This window comes from Schistocerca cancellata, chromosome 8, assembly GCF_023864275.1.
Source record: "Schistocerca cancellata isolate TAMUIC-IGC-003103 chromosome 8, iqSchCanc2.1, whole genome shotgun sequence".
Lineage (NCBI taxonomy): Eukaryota > Metazoa > Arthropoda > Insecta > Orthoptera > Acrididae > Schistocerca > Schistocerca cancellata.
This window is the reverse complement of record NC_064633.1, coordinates 58,904,398-58,924,624: the sequence shown is the minus strand read 5'-3', so window position 1 is coordinate 58,924,624 and position 20,227 is coordinate 58,904,398. Positions and strand designations below refer to the sequence as shown.

The 20,227-nt window shown below is 47.5% G+C and overlaps 1 protein-coding gene across 3 annotated transcripts in view; it reads left to right on the top strand.

The window, feature by feature from the left end:
• The window catches only part of LOC126095252 (juvenile hormone esterase-like), a 170,329-nt gene that overhangs the window by 115,510 nt on the left and 34,592 nt on the right, over nucleotides 1-20,227 (top strand). For all 3 annotated transcript variants that reach the window (XM_049910005.1, XM_049910004.1, XM_049910006.1), the window contains exons 7-8: nucleotides 607-808; nucleotides 9,394-9,575. In XM_049910005.1, the coding sequence (XP_049765962.1) occupies nucleotides 607-808; nucleotides 9,394-9,575 (384 nt within the window). The remainder of the gene's footprint in view (nucleotides 1-606; nucleotides 809-9,393; nucleotides 9,576-20,227) is intronic.

Sequence of the window (20,227 nt, the reverse complement as noted above, 5' to 3'; positions counted from 1 at the left end):
CCGAAAACAAAGGAAGTAGGTTACAGTACGCTTGTTCGCCCACTGCTTGAATACTGCTCAGCAGTGTGGGATCCGTACCAGATAGGGTTTATAGAAGATATAGAGAAGATCCAACGGAGAGCAGCGCGCTTCGTTACAGGATCATTTAGTAATCGCGAAAGCGTTACGGAGATGATAGATAAACTCCAGTGGAAGACTCTGCAGGAGAGACGCTCAGTAGCTCGGTATGGGCTTTTGTTGAAGTTTCGAGAACATACCTTCACCGAAGAGTCAAGCAGTATATTGCTCCCTCCTACGTATATCTCGCGAAGAGACCATGAGGATAAAATCAGAGAGATTAGAGCCCACACAGAGGCATACCGACAATCCTTCTTTCCATGAACAATACGAGACTGGAATAGAAGGGAGAGCCGATAGAGATACTCAAGGTACCCTCCGCCACACACCGTCAGGTGGCTTGCGAAGTATGGATGTAGATGTAGATGTAGATGTAGAAGAGTGAGTAGCGCCTTTCGAGTCTTCCACAAGCTTGCTGCTTTGCCTGATGACAGTCTGAAGTTTTTTTTTCCGACGCATCAGATTCAGTTGCACGGCTGTGGTGCGCAGGTGTGGTCGGTGGACCCGCTGACGCTGTACCGGCCGACGGTGGAGTCGAGCGGCGACCCCGAGGAGCGCTTCCTGCCCGCCGCGCCGCTGGCCATCCTGCAGGAGGCGCTGAGCGCGGGAGCCGGAGGCAGCTCCGCCGCCTTCACGTCCGTGCCCTGGCTCACCGGCGTCGTCGCCCAGGAGGGCATCATCAGGGCCGTCCGTGAGTACCCCGCACGCCTCAACCCAGCGGCTCTCGACGCCCGAGACGTAGCCAGCAACCGAGCGCTGCTCGAGCGAGCGCGTGACATCCGACGCGGGGCGCGAGCGCGTGCGATACGCGAGAAACTACCACGAACAAGCTACATCTTTGGTTGAAATATGACAATTTCATGACTCGCAACACACGCGAAATGGGATTAAATCCTACCTACCCACAAACTTCCGTAGCATTTCAAGAAATTTACAGTAATACGTAGGGACTTCAGAGAGCAAGTTACACTCATCGTCTCACAGTAAGACTAGGTCAAAACTGTTGTGTTGGCAGAAGAGCCAAGACTGTGTTACTAGAGGAGGCCGAAATGCACGCGTTGTAGCTCACGCAGGCTGGCGTGAGGAGGGAAGGACTATACTGACGTGAGCTCTGCAACATGACAAGGAATTAGAATTCAGAAAGCGGACGTAATTAGTTAATACTTAACTTTAATCCATTAATGATGAACGTCGCTCTTGACGGTACATGATTCACAATATCAATATCAATAGTAACTGAATATGGCACCTTGCTATGTCGTAGCAAATGACGTAGCTGAAGGCTATGCTAACTATCGTCTCGCCAAATGAGAGCGTATTTTGTCAGTGAACCATCGCTAGCAATGTCGGCTGTACAACTGGGGCGAGTGCTAGGAAGTGTCTCTAGACCTGCCGTGTGGCGGCGCTCGGTCTGCAATCACTGATACTGGCGACACGCGGGTCCAACGTATACTAGCGGACCGCGGCCGATTTAAAGGCTACCACCTAGCAAGTGTGGTGTCTGGCGCTGACACCATAACAACAACTGCCAGAATAGTGTACATGTTCCTGGCGTCCAGATAACACGTGCATCACACTGTGCAAACGAAATGACGCACCAACTGGAAACGTACTGCGAAGTTGAAATGCGCGGGACAGTGAGATTCTCGTATCCCAACGTCTAAATTTCACACAGTTTAACCTTGAAAATGTGGCGGTGTGTGGATCAAATGCAATGCCGTGTCCAGCAGTAGTCAAATAGTACCAATAAATTTGACCAAGGCCGCGAACACGTGACTGACGCTGATCGGGAAGTCCAGATGTTGCCCCGTGCGATTTTCATCTTTCTGGCAAGCTGAAAGAACATCCGTGGAGACAGATTTTCCAGCGATGACGACATTCGCTCAGTGGTTCTCAAAAGGCTCCGCAACCGAGGAGCGGATTTCTACCGCCGAGGAACTGAACGATTGGTAGAAAGTTCCGACCGTTGTTTACAGAGACTCGTGACTGTAGAAAAATAGTGTCAAGCATCTCTGTGAATTTAAAGTGCGGTGCAACATTCAAAAACAATTACTTGACATGTTATGACAACGCGTAGCTTGCTTTTTGAAGTCCCCTCGTAGTTCTCATACATTATGTGCGGTTGCTTAAGGATTTATTGGGGATTATTTAAAGAAAACTAACAGTTAAGGCAAAGGTGTTGTCTTTAAAAAGTATCACTTGACTCTGGACCCAACGCAGTATTTTATTTGATGTTTAGAGGCTACAATCGATTAGTAAGTGATTTGCAAATGAGCATTTTGATCCCTATTTCAATATTAGAATAACGTTTACAAAAGTTATCAGATTTCAATCAGCTTGAAAACACGATGGTAACATACGGATGAAGCCAAGAGGTAAATTAATTAGAAATTAAATGCCTAATAAACCAAATAGATCTTATTAACCGAGCGAGGTGGCGCAGTGGTTAGCACACTGGACGCGCATTCGGGAGGACAACGGTTCAATCCCGCGTCCGGCTATCCTGATTTACGTTTTCCGTGATTTCCCTAAATCGCTCCAGGCAAATGCCGGGATGGTTCCTTTGAAAGGGCACGGCCGACTTCCTTCCCTAATCCGATGAGACCGATGACCTCGCTGTCTGGTCTCTTCCCCTCAAACAATCCAGTCCAATCCTACTAAACGGGCTGTAGATACAAATTTTATGTGGTAGCGGTAAGAACAGTTGCGGAGAAGGTACCAACAGACATCAGTTGATTGCGGGACGAGTGAACGCACGAGAATTAAGACTGAATCGTAATTGTGGTTTTTTATTTATTGATTAGTTGCTGTTTTTACAAATGACTTGTACCATAAGAAATATCGCATTCGGTATTTCAAAGAGATTTTTAGTATTAAAATCTATGGTATGTCAATAACACTGAGAAACGTCGCGAAAATATCACCGATAAAAGTAAAGAGATCGCGCACCGATAGAAAGCTCTAGCGAAGCCTGGGGTTTCTCGAGCTGTGACGTAAACTGCTCGAGCTTCCGGGTAGTACAGAAGCACGGAGCTACCAAAAGAGTGCGTTGCTACTAGCTGGAGGAACTCGTTTCGATCTGTGGCACCACCGACCAAACTTCCTTGGTGTCTGGACCGGAACGGGCTTCGCTCAACCTTTAGGGCAGCGGTTCAAATTCCCCTCAGATCATCTTGATTTTTAGTTTACCATGTTTTCTCTAAATCGCTTAAGGTAAATACTGAAAATGTTCATTTGAAAAAGACGCCGCTGACTTGCTTCTCTATATTTCTCCCAGTCTGACGTTTGTGTTCCGTCTCCGAGAGCCTCGTCGTCGGTCGGGCGTTAAACGGTGATCTTCCTTCCTTTACCCAGCCCTAAAAGGACAACACAATGAGTACTTAAAGGAGAAGCAGCAGTTCCGACGTCGGAAGTCACAATTACTAGTAGGGGGCGTTGGGTGTGGGTCAAAGTACCACAACGCCGGATGGCCAATGTACAGCAGAACAAGAGCACCACCGTCTCAAGCTTGTAATAGTGCAGATGCGTTGGAGTGTATCAAGAATTACATGACACTGGGCAAACTTCTCTCACGGATAATGTTGTCTTGAGCAAACGCAAATTTCGATAGAGGTGGATCGAGGTCCGTTTCTGTTCTAGTCCAGTAACTATGAACAACTGCTGAAAGGTCTCTACCTAAGCTCTTTAATTATGTTTTAACCTAAGAAACTTCCTCGCAGATTAAAACTGTGTGCCGGACCGAGACTCGAACTCGGCACCTTTATCTTTCGCGGGCAAGTGCTCTACCAACTGAGCTACCCAAACAGGACTCACGAACCGTCCCAACAGCTTCAATCTCATTCTGTGGCTAAGCCATGTCTCTAGGTTTGGTGCGCACTAACATGCTGCGTGTGTTGTGACGTGGTATGCTCGAAAGGGCGCCGTCGTGTCGATGCTTGCCTAGGAGATTGTTCGTGATTGGTAGCAGAGCACAGTGGTCTGACGCGTTTACTATCAAGTATGATTTGTATTACGTGAAGCTCTGTCTGTATGATAGTGGCTCGTGATACTTACAAAAAAAATGCTTCAAATGGCTCTGAGCACTATGGCACTCAACTTCTGAGGTCATTAGTCCCCTAGAACTTAGAACTAGTTAAACCTAACTGACCTAAGGACATCACACACATCCATGTCCGAGGCAGGATTCGATCCTGCGACCGTAGCGGTCTCGCGGTTCCAGACTGCAGCGCCTAGAACCGCACGGCCACTTCGGCCGGCTGATATTTACAGAAATTACTGAGTACCACGACGGATATTTTGAGGAAATGAGACATACGGTAACTGTTAAAATAAACATAATCCTTGAACCGTATTTGACAACTTCTTTTTTAACCAGAGACCATCAAAGCCTTTCCTGGAATCGTCAGAACAGAGTTGTACTATCAATTAAAGTTGTGAGCAAGCTCTCTATGCAGCCCGCGCGGTAAGAAGAGGATCAGCAATATATTCAGCGAGAGGGTAATGGGGCAGGCCCTCTCCACGTGCCGTGATACATGTACACGTACTGCAAAGCTACAGATGAAGCGGTTAACCTTATAGAGAATCGTACGAGCTAGTTGTGGGTGAGCCCAATATAATACAGTTAAAAAAAAATGCTACGAAGGAGTTATTCGAATGGGACAGAAATCGGTAGAGGTGACGTTTATGTATAGACAAACAATTCTCGAATCTCACTGACTGGAGCTGAACTGTCAGTGATGAGGCACGTTTCTAAGTGAGTCCTGATGACCAGCGAAGTCGTATCTGAAGGCGCTGCAGGCAGAGTTGGGACACCAAGCTGCCTGTAGCCCACCGTACGGCCCGACAACCAGGCAAGAGAGCTGGTCTGGGGTGCCGTTCCATTTCATAGCAGGACCCATTTGGTTGTCACCCGCGGCACTTACAGCACAGCGGTACGTCGACGACAATCTACTCGATTCGTTGCCCTTTATTACAACCCGTCCAGTGCTTACATTTCAGCAAGGTAATCCCGCCCACAAACGGCGAGGGTTTCTGCTGCTTGTCTTCACGCTTCCCAAAGACTACCATGACCAGCAATGTCGCCATATCTGACCACGACTACGAACATTTGGAGCATTATGGGCAGAGGCCTCGAACCAGCTCGGGATTTTGACGAACTAAAGCGGTAGTTGGAAATGTGGCACGGCATCCAAAAACTCTGTTAATTAACGCCAAGCCGAATAATTGCTTGCATGAGGGCCAGAGGTGCATCAGCGCGTTACTGGCTTTCTCAATTTGTGGAACTCTTTCTCTAGGATAAATTACCCAATGTGTCTGTAACTACACACACCAAAAAAAGTTTTGCTTCACCTCTGTTCCGAGAGTTCCGGAACGTGTACAGAAAATTGGAATAGAGATCAACATAAACATCATTTCCACCCTTTTTATTGCTCATGAAAACCACACATTGCATGTCGTACCACCATACAGCGAGACCTTCAGAGGTGGTCGTCCAGATTGCTGTACACGCCGGTACCTCTAATACCTAGTAGCGCGTCCTCTTGCATTGATGCATGCCTGTATTCGTCGTGGCATTCTATCCACAAGTTCGTCAAGGCACTATTGCTTCAGATTGTCCCACTCCTCAACGGCGATTCGGTGTAGATCCCTCAGAGTGGTTGATGGGTCACGTCGCCCATAAACATCTCTTTTCAGTCTATCCCAGGAATGTCGTTAGGGTTCATGTCTGGAGAACATGCATGCCGCTCTAGTCGAGCGATGTCGTTATCCTGAAGGTAGTCATTCACAAGTTGTGCACAATGGGGGCGCGAATTGTCGTCCATGTAGACAATGCCTCGCCAATATGCTGCCGATATGGTTGCACTATCGGTCGGGGGATGGCATTCACGTACAGCCGTTACGGAGCCTTCCCTGACCACCAGCGGCGGAAAGACCACATAGATAATATTGTCGGGAAGGCGAAACAAAGGCTGCAATTTATTGGCAGAACACTTAGAAGACGTGACAAACCCACTAAACAGACAGCCCACATTACACTTGTCCGTCCTGTGCTGGAATATTAACCGGCCGCTGTGCCCGAGCGGTTCTAGGCACTTCAGTCTGGAACCGCGCGACTGCTACGGTCGCAGGTTCGAATCCTGCCTCGGGCAGGGATGTGTGTGATGTTCTAAGTGTTAAGTCCGATAGTGCTCAAAGCCATTTGAACATTTTTTTGCTGGAATATTGCTGCGCGGTGTGGGATCCTTACCAGGTAGGATTGACGGAGAACATCGAAAAAGTGAAAAGAAGGGCAGCTCGTTTCGTGTTACGCGCAATAGCGGTGAGAGTGGCACTGATATGATACGCGAGTTGGGGTGACAGTCACTGAAACAAAGGTGGTTTTCTTTGCGGCGAGATCTATTTACGGAATTTCAATCACCAACTTCCTCTTCCGAATGCGAAAATATTTTGTTGACACCCACCTACGTAGGGAGAAATGATCACCATAATAAAATTAGAGTAATAAGAGCTCGAACGGAAAAATTTGGGTGTTCCTTTTCCCCACTCGCCATTCGAGAGTGGAATGGTAGAGTAGTAGTATGAAAGTAGTTCGATGAACCCTCTGCCAGGCACTTAAGTGTGAGTTGCAGAGTAACCATGTAGATGTAGGTGTACGTCGGCCTCACATAATGCCATCCCAAAACATCAGGGAATCTCCACCTTGCTGCACTCGCTGGACAGTGTCTCTAAGACGTTCAGCCTGACGGGGTTGCCTTCAAACCCTGTCACAAAGTAACAATGCGGACGCGATCGAACCGCGGTATTGAGCGACTAGGCATGGATGAACTACAGACAACTCGAGCCATGTACCTCCTTCCTGGTGGAATGTCTGGAACTGATCGGCTGTCGGACCCCCTCCCTCTAATAGGCGCTGTTCATGCATGGTTGTTTACATCTTTGGGCGGGTTTAGTAACATCTCTGAGCAGTGCAAGGGACTGTGTCTGTGATATCCACAGTCAACGTCTATCTTCAGGAGTTCTGGGAACCGGGGTGATGCAAAACTTTTTTTGATGTGTGTATAAGCATTTGTTTGTCTGCATATGTACATCGTGTCTGCTGATTTCCGTCCCCTTCGGATAATTCCTTAGTGATGCGACTTTCTTTTGTCTGAGAGTGTATAAAAGCGGTGCATTCTTGTTTTTGACGCCTTAAAACACGCTAGTTGTTGAATACTATTCCCTAACAAATTAGAATTCAAAACCATCGTACAATATGCGTTAGATGAGTATGTGCCAAGCAAGATCGTAAGAGATGGAAAAGAGCCACCGTGGTACAAGAACCGAGTTAGAAAACTGCTGCGGAAGCAAAGGGAACTTCACAGCAAACATAAACATAGCCAAAGCCTTGCAGACAGACAAAAATTATGCGAAGCGAAATGTAGTGTGAGGAGTTTAATGAATTCGAAAATAAAGTTGTATGTACTGACTTGTCAGAAAATCCTAAGAAATTTTGGTCTTATGTCAAAGCGGTAGGTGGATCAAAACAAAATGTCCAGACACTCTGTGACCAAAATGGTACTGAAACAGAGGATGACAGACTAAAGGCCGAAATACTAAATGTCTTTTTCCAAAGCTGTTTCACAGAGGAAGACTGCACTGTAGTTCCTTCTCTAGATTGTCGCACAGATGACAAAATGGTAGATATCAAAATACGCGACAGAGGGATAGAGAAACAATTAAAATCGATCAAAAGAGGAAAGGCCGCTGCATCTGATGGGATAGCAGTTCGATTTTACACAGAGTACGCGAAGGAACTTGCCCCCCTTCTTGCAGCGGTGTACCGTAGGTCTCTAGAAGAGCGTAGCGTTCCAAAGGATTGGAAAACGGCACAGGTCATCCCCGTTTTCAAGAAGGGACGTCGAACAGATGTTCAGAACTATGGACCTATATCTCTAACCTCGATCAGTTGTAGAATTTTGGAACACCTATTATGTTCGAGTATAATGACTTTTCTGGAGACTAGAAATCTACTCTGTAGGAATCAGCATGGGTTTCGAAAAAGGTCGTGTGAAACCCAGCTCGCGCTATTCGTCCACGAGACTCAGAGGGCCATAGAAACGGGTTCACAGGTAGATGCCGTGTTTCTTGACTTTCGCAAGGCGTTAGATACAGTTCCCCTCAGTCGTTTAATGAAGAAAGTAAGAGCATATGGACTATCAGACCAATTGTGTGATTGGATTGAAGAGTTCCTAGATAACAGTACGCAGCATGTCATTCTCAATGGAGAGAAGTCTTCCGAAGTAAGAGTGATTTCAGGTGTGCCGCAGGGGAGTGTCGTAGGGCCGTTGCTATTCACAATATACATAAATGACCTTGTGGATGACATCGGAAGTTCACTGAGGGTTTTTGCAGATGATGCTGTGGTGTATCGAGAGGTTGTAACATTGGAAAATTGTACTGAAATGCAGGAGTATCTGCAGCGAATTGACGCATGGTGCAGGGAATGGCAATTGAATCTCAATGTTGACAAGTGTAATGTGCTGCGAATACATAGAAAGATAGATCCCTTATCATTTAGCTACAATATAGCAGGTCAGCAACTGGTAGCAGTTAATTCCATAAATTATCTGGGAGTACGCATTAGGAGTGATTTAAAATGGAATGATCATATAAAGTTGATCGTCGGTAAAGCAGATGCCAGACAGAGTCAGTGGCAGAATCCTAAGGAAATGGAATCCGAAAACAAAGGAAGTAGGTTACAGTACGCTTGTTCGCCCACTGCTTGAATACTGCTCAGCAGTGTGGGATCCGCACCAGATAGGGTTGATAGAAGAGATAGAGAAGATCCAACGGAGAACAGCGAACTTCGTTACAGGATCATTTAGTAATCGCGAAAGCGTTACGGAGATGATAGATAAACTCCAGTGGAAGACTCTGCAGGAGAGACGCTCAGTAGCTCGGTACGGGCTTTTGTTGAAGTTTCGAGAACATACCTTCACCGAGGAGTCAAGCAGTATATTGCTCCCTCCTACGTATACCTCGCGAAGAGACCATGAGGATAAAATCAGAGAGATTGGAGCCCACACAGAGGCATACCGACAATCCTTTCGAAGGACAATACGAGACTGGAAAAGAAGGGAGAACCGATAGAGGTACTCAAGGTACCCTCCGCCACACACCGTCAGGTGGCTTGCGGAGTATGGATGTAGATGTAGAATATTAAGGTACTGTTTGAAAGAGTCGAGGTAGTACGTAAAGAAAGAAATGCAGGACAAATGGAGGGTGTGGTCTGCGCAGCTATCCTGAGCAACGCGACGCAGCTGGCGGAGCTGAACGCGCGCCTCGACGAGCTGATGCCGGTGCTGATGGAGCTGCCGGCCAACCAGTCGCAGCAGCTGTGGCAGCAGATCAAGCGCTTCTTCTTCCCCGGCGGCGGGGACCTCGTCCTCGACGACAGCAACGCCGGGGCCTTCATAGACGTGAGTACGCGTGTGCAGCTGCTAGATGCCTGTCATCGTCTCCCTTTTGCCCTTATAATGGTGTATGGACTTCCCAACTCATCAAAACCGTTGTAGAGTAACCTAATCGACTGTCGCTCAGCCTGTAGCCACTGTTCTGTTGGAACACGATCCAAACCACGCACATCTCTTTCGATTCTGTCTTCCTAGATTTCCGTAGCCGTTTGAAACTCCGCCGAGCGGTCTAGTGCGCTGCAGTCATGGACTGTGCGGCTGGTCCCGGCGGAGGTTCGAGTCCTCCCTCTGGCATGGGTGTGTGTGTTGGTCCTTAGGATAATTTAGGTTATGTGGTGTATAAGCTTAGGGACTGATGACCTTAGCAGTTCAGTCTCATAAGATTTCACACACATTTGAACATTCGTTCGAAACTCCACCACATCACCGACTGCTAACCGAGAAGTTCCTCGCCGGTAGTTATATTGTGAATTAATGCCAACCGACGAGCAATTTAGACTTGTAGGAGAAGTGAACTCAGCTCTCCTTAGTTAATAAAGCTAAATCGTAGGAATACCTGACGAGCGAGTACAAGGCACGATGGTTTCACAAAATAATTACTAAAATATCCTCGCACTTGGCCGCTTAGCACAAGGACAACACTGACACAATGATGTCAACTATTTCGCTACACAAGTTAGACTTATTGTTGTGTACATAGTTCCGCGTAGTCAGCGCGCCCCGCTAAGCACAACAGCGCAGGCGCGGCGCTCGTCCGTCTAAGCACTACGAGATGGCGCTGCCATAAAGACGTACCAAATTCTGCTTCCGCCGATCCGCGTATTAATATGTCACACAGCCAATGAGATTGCTGTTAACGTAGAACCTTTTCTCCTCGCGGACCACACTCGAGCAGTGATACCTGAACGCGCGAGGTATTATAACGAGTGTACAGACCTCCGATTAGTCAGTCTGCATTTATCTGCACCAGTCTGCATTAGTCTGCATTTGTCTGTGCCAGTCTATGGTCAAGTTTCAGTCTGCGCCTAAGAAGATTATCATAAAATGGTTCAAATGGCTCTGAGCACTATGGAACTCAACATCTTAGGTCATAAGTCCCCTAGAACTTAGAACTACTTAAACCTAACTAACCTAAGGACATCACACACATCCATGCCCGAGGCAGGATTCGAACCTGCGACCGTAGCAGTCCCGCGGTTCCGGACTGCAGCGCCAGAACCGCTAGACCACCGCGGCCGGCAAGATTATCATATTCCTGTACATAGTTATGAAGGTAAATGTGATGTCGTTAGGTTAGTTAGGTTTAAGTAGTTCTAAGTTCTAGGGGACTGATGACCGTAGATGTTAAGTCTCATAGTGCTCAGAGCCATTTGAACCATTTGAAGATAAATGAATAGACACTTTGTCAAGTATCAGAGATATGTGAGAATAAGAGTAACGTACCAAGACCAAAGGAACAAAAATGGTTCAAATGGTTCTGAGCACTATGCGACTTAACTGCTGAGGTCATCAGTCCCCTAGAACTTAGAACTAATTAAACCGAACTAACCTAAGGACATCACACACATCCATGCCCGATGCAGGATTCGAACCTGCGACCGTAGCGGTCACGCGGTTCCAGACTGAAGCGCCTTTAACCGCACACCAAAGGAACTTCAGAGTGTCAATTGTAAACAGCATCCAGAATCAAGTTACGTAATATCTATGATTTTTATTATTTTAATAAATGTGTGTGATCATTAATCAAGTTCTATTTAAAGTTGATCACCGTCAATCTGCTACTCTAAGTGTGCAAGTGGCATTTCTATCGTCTGACCTAACGGCAGAAGATAAACACGCCACGGTAAGACCACGAGACATATTGCTGACACTCGCCTACTTCGCTAGAGCGACAAGTCAAATAATCTGATGGTGTGTGTACCGAAGGTCTTACAGTACGCACACTACATTTATTATTAACGTTTGCCTAACCAGGAAAAGCTTAAAGATCTTGAAGTTTAAGTCAGATCCACGTACAACAGTTTATTTGCTGTGTATGTTTAATGCAATTAACAACAGATTCAGAGAAAGGGCAAATTTATTCGAATATTCAACTAAATTAGCTAAGAACGACGCTAACACTGCGGCAAGTATCAAAATCTACCTGGAAGACTGCATGGAGAAGCTCAGAGACACTGACCTGTGCAGCTCCTGAATTCAAAAGTAAACAACCTAAAATTACAGTTCACAATCAATCAAATTGTCGACACAAGTTCCGTATTTGAAGCACAAAAGTAAGCGAGCTGCTCTGAATACGGATCACGCTACGCTGTTTGTGTACTTAAGTTCCCTCGACAACAGCGAAATGTGCCGATGCCGAACAACAGCAGACAGCCGCTTAGAACACAATCCATCAAAAATGACCTCTCCAGATGGCAGCCGGCCGCCAATAGAATCTAACTGCTTTGCTTCTTGCTCACTTCCCTTTTTTTTTAAAAAAAAAAGTATATAGACGACGAGTCGATGCTGTTGCCAATGAAACGGGAGGGGATTGTTGCTAAGCTCATGAAAAAGTTGGGTAAAGCACATGTAGCTTCCCACTTTTTGGTTACAAGACCTACATTTTTAAGCAAAAAGTTGGTGCTGGACAGAAGCAGTGTCTATACGATTCGTCAGCCTCATCCACCAAGAACACGATACACAGTCATGCAATTCCATTGGCAGAAGCAGATTTTTAGAACGAAAGCAACAGACTCTCCCGTGCTGGTCTGATGTTTTTGCAGCATCCTGCTCTTCGATGTGTCCACCGAAAAGCGAAAACGTCGCGCTCAGTTATCCCGTGAGAACTGCCGGGCGGCCGTGACGTTCACTGACCTTGGGCTGTGTTTCGGAGCAAGTCGCCTCCCGACTTCCGCAAAAACTGCCCGCACCCCGGAAAGAGGCGCTCTTCATCTAATGACATCCACAGACTGCCTTCCGCTGACAAAGGTCTCGGAGACATTTCTGGTGACTGACCACTCCCGCATTACTCTTTAATGAGGCAGTGTAGATCAATGTGCGAATTATCCAGACTAAATTTATCCAGTATTTCAGAAAGACAGAACTTGGTGACTTCCAAGAAACTTTAGGCATTATTTCGAACCTTTACGAAACGTTTTCTCCCTGGCATCCCACTAAGAGGATGGAAAGAAAGAAATTTATTGCTTACTACATTTTCGCTGTTCGTGCAGTAAAACTGCCACATGAAGCATGACGTTTTAGTTTATTACTCCTTTCCTACTGACTGTATTCGTGACACATTTTACAGACAGTACTCACATGTACCGCTGAATGTATCCGAAAAGTTACATCATTGTACGACTCTTAGTTCAGGAGATAAACATTGACACAAAGTTTTGGTTTTGACATTCATTAGTATATGGATGAATGATACGTAACTATCAAAACCGACATAATTAGGGTTCTGCGTCTTCAACATTAACCGCTTACGTACTTAATGTGAAATATTTAACACATTAATCCATTCGTAAAATAATCAGACATTTGAATCTGTTTCGTACAAGAGATTCTGATAATTTAACGAATCAGTATTTGACTAACAGAACCCAGTACCTTATATTGGATGACAAATGTTACAGTGGGTGTGCCCTGATGATGGATATTAGGATCTCTAACGTTTTCAGTGTGCATAAACGACTTAGCAGTTAGGCTTAGTAGCACTGCAACATTATTTTGCTAACGACGCACTTACATACAGGAAACTACCGTTGTTGAACGATCTACGGAGTTACAGGAAGGCTACGACGAAACGTGAGCCTCCGCAGCCGACTCGTCAGTGCAACAGACCCTCATGCGGGGGACCCTGGTTACATTCCTGGCATCGCCAGGGGTCTTTCCTCGGTAGGAGGACTGGACCGTGATGTACTCAGCCTCGTGATGCCGACTGCGTAGCTACATCACTGAGAGGTCGAAACGTCGACAACGGCAGAGAGTGTGCTGTGCTGACCCCATGCCCCTCCGTACCGTATACAGTGATAAATGGCAGAGGATGTCATGGGGGTCAGTCGACTATTGCTTGGTCTTGAGAGCCTGATTGTGGGGTTTCTCTCTTTCCTAGGACAAAATTTGCGTTTGATGTCATGAATGGTAACTTTTTTAAAATACGGATCTGCGTAAGATAATGTCTATTACAAAGAGAAATAACCACGTATTATTTGATAAGCAGATTAGTGGTGGATATGTTGACCTTGTCGTATCGTATGCGTATTGAGGGGTAATACTAAGAAACAGTATGAAGTGGGACAGTATTAGGGAATGCGAATGGAAGAATTACTTCTGTTGGAACGTTTGTGGGAAAACGTGGTAGATACGCCAAAGGAAATCGCACGCAAAACTCTTGTGCGGTCACTTCTACAGTAGAGTTCCAGTGTTTGGGATCTTCATCAATTAGCCGTGAAACGGCTTGTAGGATAGTAGCAGATGTGTAACACAAATGAAAAGGGAAACTTCAGTGGCAATCCTTAGAAGAAAGACGACATATCTATCATGAAACTCTACTGAGTAAGTTTGGCGAACCTGTATTCGTAGACTATGCGACCGTTATTTTGCAACCAACGTAGACTGATAAGCCAAAACATTATCACCACTGCCCATCGCTACGTTGCATGCCTGCTGGTGGCGTTGCGGGCACGTGACGCGATAGCAAAAGTTTGTAAGCGGAGCAGAAACAGACGAGGGATCATCCTAGCGAAGATACGGGCTACAAATAGGGAAATCCATTGTGATAAGCGACTCTCACAAAAACTCCGTCCGAACAGGCCTTGGAAGCCCCAACGGTACCGACCGGCCGCCGTGTCATCCTCAGCCCACCGGCGTTCACTGGATGCGGAGATGGAGGGGCGTGTGGTCAGCACACCGCTCTCCCTGCCGTACGTCAGTTTACGTGACCGGAGCCACTACTTCTCAATCAAGTAGCTCCTCAGTTTGCCCTACAAGGTCGCTTGCCAACAGCACTCGGTAGACCGGATGGTCATCCATCTACGAGGGCAGTTCAATAAGTAATGCAACACATTTTTTTTCTGAAACAGGGGTTGTTTTATTCAGCATTGAAATACATCAGGTTATTCCCCAATCTTTTAGCTACACAACACTATTTTTCAACGTAATCTCCATTCAATGCTATGGCCTTACGCCACCTTGAAATGAGGGCCTGTATGCCTGCACGGTACCATTCCACTGGTCGATGTCGGAGCCAACGTCGTACTGCATCAATAACTTCTTCATCATCCGCGTAGTGCCTCCCACGGATTGCGTCCTTCATTGGGCCAAACATATGGAAATCCGACAGTGCGAGATCGGGGCTGTAGGGTGCATGAGGAAGAACAGTCCACTGAAGTCACAGCTGTGCACGGCCGGTCCGCACGCGGGAGATCAGACAGTCTCGCTTGACCTTGCGGCGATGATGACACACGCTTTGCCCAATGACTCACCGTGCTTTTGTCCACTGCCAGATCACCGTAGACATTCTGCAAGCGCCTATGAATATCTGAGATGCCCTGGTTTTCCGCCAAAAGAAACTCGATCACTGCCCATTGTTTGCAACGCACATCCGTTACAGACGCCATTTTAACAGCTCCGTACAGCGCTGCCACCTGTCGGAAGTCAATGAAACTATACGAGACGAAGCGGGAATGTTTGAAAATATTCCACAAGAAATTTCCGGTTTTTTCAACCAAAATTGGCCGAGAAAAATAATGTGTTGCATTACTTATTGAACTGCCCTCGTAAGTGCTGGCCCAGCCCGGCAGCGCTTAACTTCGGTGATGTGACGGGAGCAAATGTCACCACTGCGGCAACGCCGTCGGCCGACTCTCACAAAGGCAAGATTATTATTACGCAGAACCTATGGACGAGTACTACGAAAACGGCGAAGCTGGCCGAATTTTCACGTACTAGTGCCGTTATCATCTACGGAGAGAGGTAGAAAGACAGTGAAACTACTACTAGACTGTAAACGGTTGCTCATCTGCGACTCTTCACAGAATGTGGGGTTCGGAGGCTTGTCTACTCTGTAAAGTGTGACACATGGTGATCTGTGACGTCTCTGCCGAAAGAGCAGATTTGCTGGTGCACGCACAAGTGTTTCGGAGCACACCATTCATCGTACAGTGCTGAACATGGAGCTCCAGCAGACCTACGCTACGTCTTCACATATTGACCCAACGACATTGCAGAGGGCACTGGACTATGGGGATTCGACCATCGACCAATGGAAACGTGTCCGCTCTTCGGATAAATCACATTTTTGCAACACTAGGTTGATGGTAGCATCGAAGACACGCTGACTGCTACGAACCACCTGCATCTCTTCATGCTTGATGTCTTGCCCACGGGTGATGTCACCATGCAGCACTAATTGCCCGTTTCTCGGAGCCAGAAAAGTGCTACAGGTGCTTTCAAATGGTTCAAATGGCTCTGAGCACTATGGGACTTAAAATCTATGGTCATCAGTCCCCTAGAACTTAGAACTACTTAAACCTAACTAACCTAAGGACATCACACAACACCCAGTCATCACGAGGCAGAGAAAATCCCTGACCCCGCCGGGAATCGAACCCAGGAACCCGGGCGTGGGAAGCGAGAACGCTACCGCACGACCACGAGCTGCGGACACAGTGGCTTTAGGAGCATTATAGTGAACTCACTATGATATCACGGCGACCAAATTCGCTTGATATAGATCCTATCTGGGTCGCCATCTGGCGCCATGACCGCGTAAGCAAATCATCGGCCCCTTATTTAGGCGAATTACATGACCTGTCTGTAGACATCTAATGCCACATTGCTCCACAAATCTACCAACAAGCTTTCGGATCCCTGATAAGCAAAATCGGTTATGTATTTCATTCCAAAAGATGGACAAACAAGCTATTAAGCAGGTGGTCATAATATTTTGGCTCATCAATGTATATCTAAGTTAGGGATCCTGAGAAAAGGATAAGGGAGTCCTGGGTGCGCACAGATCATTTTTCCCTCTCTTGATACGTGAATGGAATGGGAATAAAAATCCGTGATATTTATCCAATGTACGCTCCGCCATGCGCTGTACAGTGGCTTGCGGTTGATCTGTGTGGGTCTAGAATGGTTATCCACATGCACTCAGGCCCTATAGTTCCATGAAGTTCCGACAGGCGGCGCCGCTATACGTAGCGTTCAAAATGGCGGGAGGCGCATTCCAAGCAGGGAGCCGTCGCTGAGTTTCTGTTGGCGAAGAACCAGATCATCGCAGATATTTATAGGCGCTTCCAGAATGTCTACAGAGACCTGGCAGTGAACAACTCCTCGTTTTCAAGAAGAGACGTCGAACAGATGAGCACAACTATAGACCTATATCTCTAACGTCGATCGGTTGTAAAATTTTGGAACACGTATTATGTTCGAGTATCATGACTTTTCTGGAGACTAGAAATCTACTCTGTAGGAATCAGCATTGGTTTCTAAAAAGACGGTCGTGTGAAACCCAGCTCGCGCTATTCGTCCACGAGACTCAGAGGGCCATAGACACGGGTTCACAGGTAGATGCCGTGTTTCTTGACTTCCGCAAGGCGTTCGATACAGTTCCCCACAGTCGTTTAATGAAGAAAGTAAGAGCATATGGACTATCAGACCAATTGTGTGATTGGACTGAAGAGTTCCTAGATAACAGTACGCAGCATGTCATTCTCAATGGAGAGAAGTCTTCCGAAGTAAGAGTGATTTCAGGTGTGCCGCAGGGGAGTGTCGTAGGACCGTTGCTATTCACAATATACATAAATGACCTTGTGGATGACATCGGAAGTTCACTGAGGCTTTTTGCAGATGATGCTGTGGTATATCGAGAGGTTGTAACAATGGAAAATTGTACTGAAATGCAGGAGGATCTGCAGCGAATTGACGCATGGTGCAGGGAATGGCAATTGAATCTCAATGTAGACAAGTGGAATGTGCTACGAATACACAGAAAGAAATATCATTTAGCTACAATATAGCAGGTCAGCAACTGGAAGCAATTAATTCCATAAATTATCTGCGAGTACGCATTAGGAGTGATTTAAAATGGAATGATCATATAAAGTTGATCCTCGGTAAAGCAGATGCCAGACAGATTCATTGGAAGTATCCTAAGGAAATGCAATTCGAAAACAAAGGAAGTAGGTTACAGTTCGCTTATTCGCCCACTGCTTGAATACTGTTCAGCAGTGTGGGATCCGTGCCAGATAGGGTTGATAGAAGAGATAGAGAAGATCCAACGGAGAGCAGCGCGCTTCGTTACAGGATCATTTAGTAATCGCAAAAGCGTTACGGAGATGATAGATAAACTCCAGTGGAAGACTCTGCAGGAGAGACGCTCAGTAGCTCGGTATGGGCTTTTGTTGAAGTTTCGAGAACAAACCTTCACCGAAGAGTCGAGCAGTATATTGCTCCCTCCTACGTATATCTCGCGAAGAGACTATGAGGATAAAATCTGAGAGATTAGAGCCCACACAGAGGCATACCGACAATCCTTCTTTCCACGAACAATACGAGACTGGAATAAAAGGGAGAACCGATAGAGGTACTCAAGGTACCCTCCGCCACACACCGTCAGGTGGCTTGCGGAGTATGGATGTAGATGTAGATGTAGATGTAGATGTAGAGTCGTTGTGCGAGGCGTCTGTCATCATCGCAACAAAGACGCACAGACCTGTCCGATCTCCCGGGTGCTGGCCGGTAGCGCACAGCTGTGACTCCCGCACTATTGGAACGTGCGGACACCCTCACTAGAGATGATGCAAACGAATTTCTCGTTCTTCGTGACAACGCAAGGCCTCACATAAGTATGCGCATGCGAGAAGAACTTAAAAAACTTCATTGGTCTGTTCTTCCTCATCCACCCTGTAGCCTGTATCTCGCACCTTCCGATCAGCGCTGGGTAGCCGCGCGGTCCGAGGCGCCTTGCCACGTTTCGCGCGGCTCCCCCGTAGGAGGTTTGATGGTGGTGGTTGTTAGGATGTTTAAGGGGGACTAAACAGCTAAGGTCATCAGTCCCCCATTCCAAAAGCAGGCGAGACATTAAGGCGCGGAGCAGATAAAACCCCTAGGGGAAGGATACTCCCCCCCAGGCCCTAAAAGAACACAAATGCGGTAACGAATACGACAGACACGAAGAGGACAGATGAACACCAGACAGAAAGAAACAGAAGAAAAGAAGATGGCCGGAGACTGGTTGACTGACCACAACAACAAAAAAGGGAAAGAGTCAGCCAACCGACTACACACTAAAAGCTGCAACCAAATATGAGAGATGGTGGTGCAACCAAATATGAGAGACTCGAGGACAAGAGACACACAAAGGGAAAGGTGCAGGACCACTCTAAATGGAACCATAAAAAGGACTAGCACGGATAAAATGTAAAACACTGTCAGCCATGGAGGCATCGTCGCATAAAATCAAAGGCAAGGTGCCCGGGAGATTAAAAGACTGCCGAAGGGTGCGCAGTCAGGGACACTCCAATAAAACGTGGGCGACCGTCAGCCGGGACCCACACCGACACAGGGGGGGATCCTCCTGACGTAAAAGATGGCCGTGCGTCAGGTATGTATGGCCGATGCGGAGCCGACACAGGATGACAGAGTCCCTGCGAGAAGACCGCAGGGAGGAGCGCCACACATCGGTCGTCTCTTTGACAGCCCGCAGTTTATTCTGGGCTGTCATTCCATGCCACTCAACAGACCACACCCGAAGCACCTTACGGCGCAACACCAGCTGCAGGTCGCGAGCTGTGAGGCCGATCTCCAAAGCTGGGGCGTCGATCGCCCCTTTGGCCAGCCTGTCAACACGTTCGTTCCCCGGGATGCCAACGTGACCTGGCGTCCAAACCAAGACTACCGAACGACCAGAGCGGGCAATGGCGGAAACAGACTCCTGAATAGAGGACACCAGAGGAGAAGAGGGATAGCAGCGGTCGATGGCCTGAAGGCTGCTCAGGGAGTCACTGCAGATGACGACGGACCTACCTGAGCAGAAACGCATATGCTCAAGAGCGCGCAAGATGGCCACCAGCTCTGCAGTAAAAATACTGCAGCCAGCCGGCAAGGAACGTTGCTCAACATGGGCAGCGTGAGCAAAAGCGTAGGCAGTGCGACCATCAACCAGGGAACCATCAGTGTAGACAGTCTCACAGTCCGTAAATGATTCGAGGAGCGCAAGAAAACGGCGACGGAGGGCCACAGGCGGAACCGAGTCCAGACGGACGGACGGCCGGGACAAACACCAGGGAGGCGTAGGTGTACGGACCCGGAAGGGAGGCAGAAGAGGGAACGACCCCTGTTCTGACAGCAGGGACTGGACACGGACAGCTACGGAAAGCCCAGACCTAGGTCGCCGTTCGGGCAGATGGAGGACCATGGCAGGGAAAAGCAGGCGACGATTGGGATGGCCTGGCGAGCAATGCACGTGGACAGCATAGTCGGCGAGCAGTCGATGGCGGTGAATCCGCAGCGGGGGAACCCCGGCCTCCACCAGTAGACTATCCACGGGGCTGGTACGAAAAGCGCCAGTTGCAAGCCGAACCCCGCAGTGGTGTATGGGGTCTAACAACTTCAACACTGAGGGTGATGCAGACCCATAGGCCGGGCTCCCATAATCAAGCCGGGACTGC